Raw genomic sequence first — 7,028 nt, forward strand, 5'->3', positions numbered from 1 at the left:
TGATAGGACAAGGGGTAATGGCTTTAAACTGAAAAAGGGTAGATTTAGATTAGATATAAGGAAGAAATTCTTCACTATGAGGGTGGTGAGGCACTGGAACAGGTTGCCCAGAGAATCTGTGGATGCCCCCTCCCTGGAAGTGTTCAAGGCCAGGTTGGGATGGGTTCCAACCCAAACCATTCTATGATTCTATGATTCTATAATTTCCAATTATGCCCTCTTCTTTTCTAGGTGAAAAGAGGGAATCTAATAGTGTCATATGCTGCAGGGAATGAAAAAGAGTGAATACGGGTAACAACTGGCATTTAACTGCTTTTCTAATGCAAAAGTCAATAGAGTGTTCTTAAAAATTACTTTCAGTTTAAACACAATGTCAGTTATCTGTTTTTCTTTCCAGGGTGAGAGTGGAATTAAAATTTAATACTCCCATTCTGAAAAAAATACAAACTTGGTTTAATCTAATTTTTTATTCCCATTATGTTCAAAAATTAAGTAGAAGTTACAGAAATCTTTCCAAAAGCATGGAAGAATTCTACTGATAAATTATAGACTTTCACTAACTTTTGTGCTATAAATATAAGTTTCTATTACAATTAACTTTAGAAGACTAATATCAAAAATCTGTGTCTGAAATAGGCCTGAAGGACATAGTTAAAATATATACTTGACTGTCTCATAACACAAACACACTAAATAGCCAGAGTTTTAATCTAGGGAAGTATTATTGACCAGATAATACTCTTCTAATATGTTCCTGGCAAAAAGTAGAAAAATCCACTGACAGATCATTACAAACACAAAATCAAACTAAGCAGATAGCATCTATTTAGGAGCTGTCCCTTACTCTAAATTATGCTAATTCTCTACAGTCTTTAAGCATATTCTCTCAAGCAGCTTTTCAAGTACGGAACCTTTATAATAAATTAACCTATAACTCTCTAATCCTTCAGTATTTCTGCTTCATAACTGTATCACTCAGGACCACACACCCTTCTGTGATCCTAAAAGGAATGACTTGCAACTAGCTTTCAACTGCACACCTTTGAGATGCTTCTCAGCGTTGTTTAGTAATTACCCTTGAAAGCCCCGGACTTTACAACATGATATTCTGACACAAATATGACTGAGGTAATAAGTGACATGCCTTTGAGGGTTTTTTCCCAGCAGACACAAAGGACAAATATTATATAAGAATATAACATAAAACCTGCCTTACTGAGTCAGACCAATAGTTACTAGCCCAGTATCCCATCTCCAACAGTAGACAGTAACAGATGACTAGGTAAGAGTATAAAAATAGAGTTATCATGTAGTGAAACATCCCCCAAATACTCTCAAAGTCTTCAACAATCTACCTCCTGAATCTTTTTTAGTTGCGATTTACCTTTTTTGAGGAGACCAGAAGTGCACACAGAATGCAAGATGCAGGAGCACCATCGATACTTATAGTTGTATAATGTGTAATTGCACTCTGTTTTTTATTCTCTGTTCCCCTCCTGACAATTCTTTACATTCACTTTTGGTTAACTGAGCACTGAGTTGACAATTCAGTGGAACAAACCACCACTGCTCCATCAAGCACAGTCAGATATTGTACTCTACTGTGTTGAAACTTCAAACAAATATTGAAGAAAGATTTTGGGGTCTTTAAAAAGGCAACAGGTGCATTGGAAATACATATATAGAAAATATATCCAAAAATCAGGGAAATTTTACAATAATAAGCAAGAGATACAAATCACCAACTCTCACTGGAATTATTTTGTAAAAGATTTTGCTACTTTCTAAATAGCTTCCAGTAAAATATGATTAAAAATTAAAGTAGCACAGAAACATAATGAAACAAAGATTGTGATTGAGCCTTTTCTGTTTTCATATGACTTACTTTGATCTGAGCGAGGGAATCACCAACTTTCAGAAGTTTTTCATTGTAATACCACTCTGGCAGTCGAGGCTTATATTTGATCCAAATATTAAACAAAGTATTTGCTCTAAAAAAAAATACAGGAGAAAAGGTTTCAGATTAAACTGGCAGTAGACCTGTCATAACAAGTAAACAAGTCAGGAAAACTTCAAATTGTGAAAACCCCTTTCTTCCAAATCTATTTGAACTTCTACGTAAGTGCTCATTAAAGCTGGATTTAACAAGCAACCAAGGACATTTCTGGGTTTCATTTCTGTCACCAGTTTTTATCACGCATTTAAAATAGGATGAATTTTCTCCTGTGTAAATTCTTATTTAAATGTCTTAGTATTAATCCTTTTGCATTGTTCAAACATGGTCACAAGTGGAAAATCTGTCCCACCTTTCAACTAGTATTTGAGAGGTTCTGTTTGAAGAAACAATTTGATATTTTAAAGAAACTCAATGGATTACAGCTCACAGCAATTATTGCACTGGAAACTACAAATGCTAAGAGCAGGAAAAAAGATTGCAAAATAACAATGCATGTCAGCTAGCAGCAAACTTGGGAACAGGTAGCCATGGAATAAACCATAGAGCTATAGAGCATATAGAGCTATACCATGAATCACAAAAGAAGAAAGTCATTAGAAAGCCTGTAGGATGAACTTCATTTGGCATGAAATGTTCAGGAGTTTTAAATCCTAAAGGGTAGGATTCAGAGAGAAGCAAATGACACATCTGTTAAAATAGAAAGGATTTTATGGCAACAGTTGCAATGCTATTCTGTTGCCTCTGCCTGTTATTCTAGCCACAGTTGTCATCAAGGATGACTTTGTGTAACAAATTACTTATTTGGCTGAACCAGCAAGCCTCCCATAAACGGTAACTGGCTCTAAGCAGCTTGCCTCCTCTACAGAGGAACTGACTACGTCACGCCGGTATTATAGTCCCTACTGATTGCTGTTTGATGGGTTAGTGCCTTCATGTGTACAACTTTCCCACCCTAGACTTCTTCAAGAAAGCTATGTTCGAACTGGAAAACAATAATTGATCAGACAGACTGATAATAAGCACAAGGATTTTTCAGAAAAGAATCCTGTTACCAAATTTTTAATAGTATTGACAGTGTTCACATTTATTCTCTTAACAAATCACTTGTACAGAAACCTCAGCAAAGAGTGCCTTGTGAAACCACAACAGCTAAATTATTCATAGGTAGCAATTTATGAGGAAGGAAAACAACTGAAGAGAGAGGAATTAATGTTTGAAAATAACCTTCTGGCTGAATTCTTACATGTAAACCTTGTGCTTAACTGGTGTGAGGTAGCTGGAACTTTTCAATCTCTTAAGACAGTGATGGTAGACTAGAATGCAAGACATTTTCTTAAGCTGTTTTCTGACATTCAGGAACTTGGAATCCATTCTCACAGCCTCCCAGACAGCTCATCATTTCAGCTTATAAGAAGATTCCCAATAAAAAAAAGCACAATAAGTAACATCATTTTTTCCACGCAGAAAGCTGTGAGCCACCTTCACATTTCAAGGTGAAACAGATGGCTGTATGAGAAACCTGTCAAAATTATCTTTACACCAAAGAATTACAACAATCATAGTCCTTTTTTTCTAAAAGTATCATCTCAGCACAATTCTCAGTTCTTGAAAGTAAAGAGCAAAGAAATAAGTAGGACATTCTAGAGGTGTATCCTAAAGGAAAAATGCAGTAACAGCACAAACTAGGCCAACAGCAACAATCTGAATAAAATGTTCTAAGGCATTATGTTTTTAAAGGAAACCATAGCCCAGTTTAATGAAGAGCACCTTCTAAATGGGGAGTGAGTCCCTCCTGGTCCATCCATAAGCAATTAACAGTCTGGGTGGCTACTGACTTCTTATACTGAGAGAAGTATCCCACTCCAGCTAGTAGGGATAAATCCGCAAAGAGGCTCCAAAGCAAAGGAATCTGTCAGGCATCTGAGTAGAGTTCCCTTGGACTATCAAGGGAAGCTTAGGAAAAGACTTCCAGAGTCCAAGAGCCTTGATGGATACTACTGGGGGAGGAGGGAGAAAGAAGGGGGGAAAAAAGGTAATTATCAGGTTGTAAGGCTGTAAAGTAACTGATAGTAAGAATGACTGTGAATAAAGCTCTGGAAGGTGAGACTAATAAACTTATTTAAGACTGATCAGCTGGAAAGTTCCCAGTGAAGGTCACCTTCATTTTTTGTTTTGAATGCTCGTATTGATTCTTAGGTGTAATAAATGAGTAACAAATCTGTAATAAACTAGTTTAGTAAAGTAGTGACAAATCTGACTAGACTTTAAACTTCAATAGGAAGATTAAGGTAAACTCTATCTGCTACAATGCCATGACTAAGTACAAGTGAGTTCATGACACAGGAATGTTTCTTTGACACAGACAAAGGAGGAGAATGAGACACTTCCCTAACAGCTCATCAACCTTTCCTTTAAACAGGCCGTTAAGACACCAGAATAACAAGTTAAGCAAGTGAATTCTTAAAAAAATACTGGGCTGTCGGAGCTCAGAGGTGAGGTTTCTTCATTTCCAACCATGCTATGAATAATAAAAAAAATTTCCCTAAGGTCAACCCACAATAGTGTGCACAGGGTAAGGCCCATATGGCTATACTTCTGGGCCAAAAGTCTTTACTACAGGTAGTAAAGGATTCTCTGATACTGATCAAAAGATGTTTTGTTAAATAAGGGTGGCTAAGCCACACAACATGAGATAAAATCAATAGTTCAAGGTAATCCTTTTATGGCCCCATTGCCAAGAGAAACGGGGTAAAACAACTCCTCGTTTAGTTGCGGGAAAACCACTTTTGATTGTTACTTCTTCTGATTGAAAACATTCATGATTCCAGTACAGGGCAGGTCCTCAGTAACTGTTGTTTCTTACATTAGAACATTGTAAGTGCCTAAATTACGGCCTTACTGTTGACTTATCAATACCAAAGGCTGACAGCATTGGAGGAATGAAGCTGACTTAACTGAACATACTTGCCATGTGGAATCTGGTTTTCTTGCTCCTCTTATAACAAGAACACTTTGATCTCAACCCATGCCAGGAAAAGAAGCTTGACAAATGACACAGCAAGAAGTCTTTAGAGCATTTAGGAAGGCACCATTACCTTCAGAAATTCTTAGGAACAACTAGACTAAGGCTGGTTCTGCAAGCAGCACATGCTCCAATTTTGAGTTATCAAACAATGAGAGGCAAGGGAGAAACAACCCTGAAATTTCATAATCACAAATAAATATACATGACTTTGCTAGCTGCCTGAACATATGCTAACAATCAGAATTCCAGTCTTCTACCTCTGTACTGCCCCTATACAAATGAAGAATGCGGAAGGATGCAGAGCTACTGGGAGCTTCGTGTTACACAATGTTCTCAATGCCCTGGAGTTTTGGTATGGATCATCACTGCCAGTGACTTCTGGGATCAAGAACCAGGTAGCATTAGTTCTCATCTCCATGATGAACGCTGCAGAATTCTTTGGATGAGAAAATGCTCTCATGCCAACTGAGTTATGTGTGGACATGGGTCACATCTACAAAATAACAGTTTGAAAAGACAGAGCCTACTCAGGTCAAAATATTCCAGAGGGCAAAGAAAGGTTTGGAGACATTGTTCATAAAAACTGATAACTCAGCATGACATTTGCAGACAGATCAGATTCAGCATGCCCAACTCCCAACCAGAAGATACAATGAATGTGTTCATTACCAGCAATTTTGGTGGTGTCTGAAGCAGCTGAGTGGCGTTCCTTCCTCTAAGGGGCCTAAATGGGATAACTTTCAAAGTAAGAATACGGATCAGCTAAAGCAAAAAAAGGTCTGAAGTTATAAATGAAAGGCTTAAAAATAACAAAGCACTGAAATCAGCTGCTGAAGCAATACAAAAAGCCAACATACTGAGATTCAAAACACTAGAGGCAAAAGCCTGGCGACTGATACTTGCATGATAGATCTAGGCCTAGACCCGAGGATGAACATGCCACATAAATAAATTAGAAATCCAGATGGCTTAGAAAAGGAAAGATCTCCAGTGCAGACAAATGCCAGGCTGCAGTATCTGTGTACCTCCTGAAAATGTATACAGCCCCTTCAGAGAAGGGTCATTTGTGGATTACATCTAGGGAAGTACCGAGTGAAATATGCAAGGGTAGAAGCTGCAGGCAAGTGATAAGCTAACCACCCTGTAACCTAACCCTGTGCTGTTTTTGAATGAAATTCTGATAACCTGGGAAACTTTCATTTTTTATGTTAAAGACCTGTAAATTTAGAATAGGACACTGCTCAGATAATAATGATAGAAAATCAACCATTTACCTTAAAAGAAGCAGTTGAACTTTTACCTCATAATGTACCTAAATGCAGTAGGAAGAGCTACATGAGAAATGCACAGTCTATAAAAGACATATGCATGCACTATGAATCATACACTGATTCCAGTTGCTCTGTCTTAACTGCATTACAAAATCTAGATTTATGCATACCCACAGATATGCATGTATGCGAGCAAACAAATATGCACAATTATACTTGCCATATGCTCTGCCTGCATCTACGTGTATAAAATTATACCAACGTAGACACAGACATATGCACAAAAAGAGCTGTGTGGTGTTACCCTCATGTAGCCCTACTGTGAGCGCATCTTTTAGAGGCACGTATGTGCCCACACGCATTCACCCTCGCACACAGTAGCACACGCTGCTGGGCTGCCAGTTGCTCCAGCACTGTGAAGGGATTTTCCTACCAGAAAGCTCAGGCAGCTCTGATACAGCCACAGGGGTGCTGCCAACTTCCACACCACCTTCTACTTTTCCCCCTAAAGCATTAACTTCTAGGAAGTGCTGAAAAAGGAGGTGTTCAGATTTTGGAGGGTTTTTTTAAAAAAAAAGGAAAACGGATTGCCGGTGTTTTGGCACACTGCTGGAGATGCTGACCCAGGAGAACAACCTCCTGGCTAGCTCCCAGGCCAGGGGGAGCGGGAGGGCTCCCTGGCTTGTGGGATGCGGCGTGAGGAGAGAGCCGGGAAGGAGGGAAGGGGCCAGGCGGGCGCCGCGGCGGTGCCCGGCGGGCCGGGAAGGGCAGGCCG

At 38.8% G+C, this 7,028-nt stretch overlaps 1 protein-coding gene across 1 annotated transcript in view; it reads right to left on the reverse strand.

The window, feature by feature from the left end:
- The window catches only part of CFAP54 (cilia and flagella associated 54), a 159,883-nt gene that overhangs the window by 112,190 nt on the left and 40,665 nt on the right, over positions 1 to 7,028 (reverse strand). The window contains exon 3 of the mRNA XM_009321347.1: positions 1,886 to 1,991. Within this exon, the coding sequence (XP_009319622.1) occupies positions 1,886 to 1,991 (106 nt within the window). The remainder of the gene's footprint in view (positions 1 to 1,885; positions 1,992 to 7,028) is intronic.

Source organism: Pygoscelis adeliae, unplaced genomic scaffold, assembly GCF_000699105.1.
Source record: "Pygoscelis adeliae isolate BGI_AS28 unplaced genomic scaffold, ASM69910v1 Scaffold232, whole genome shotgun sequence".
In the NCBI taxonomy this organism is placed as follows: domain Eukaryota; kingdom Metazoa; phylum Chordata; class Aves; order Sphenisciformes; family Spheniscidae; genus Pygoscelis; species Pygoscelis adeliae.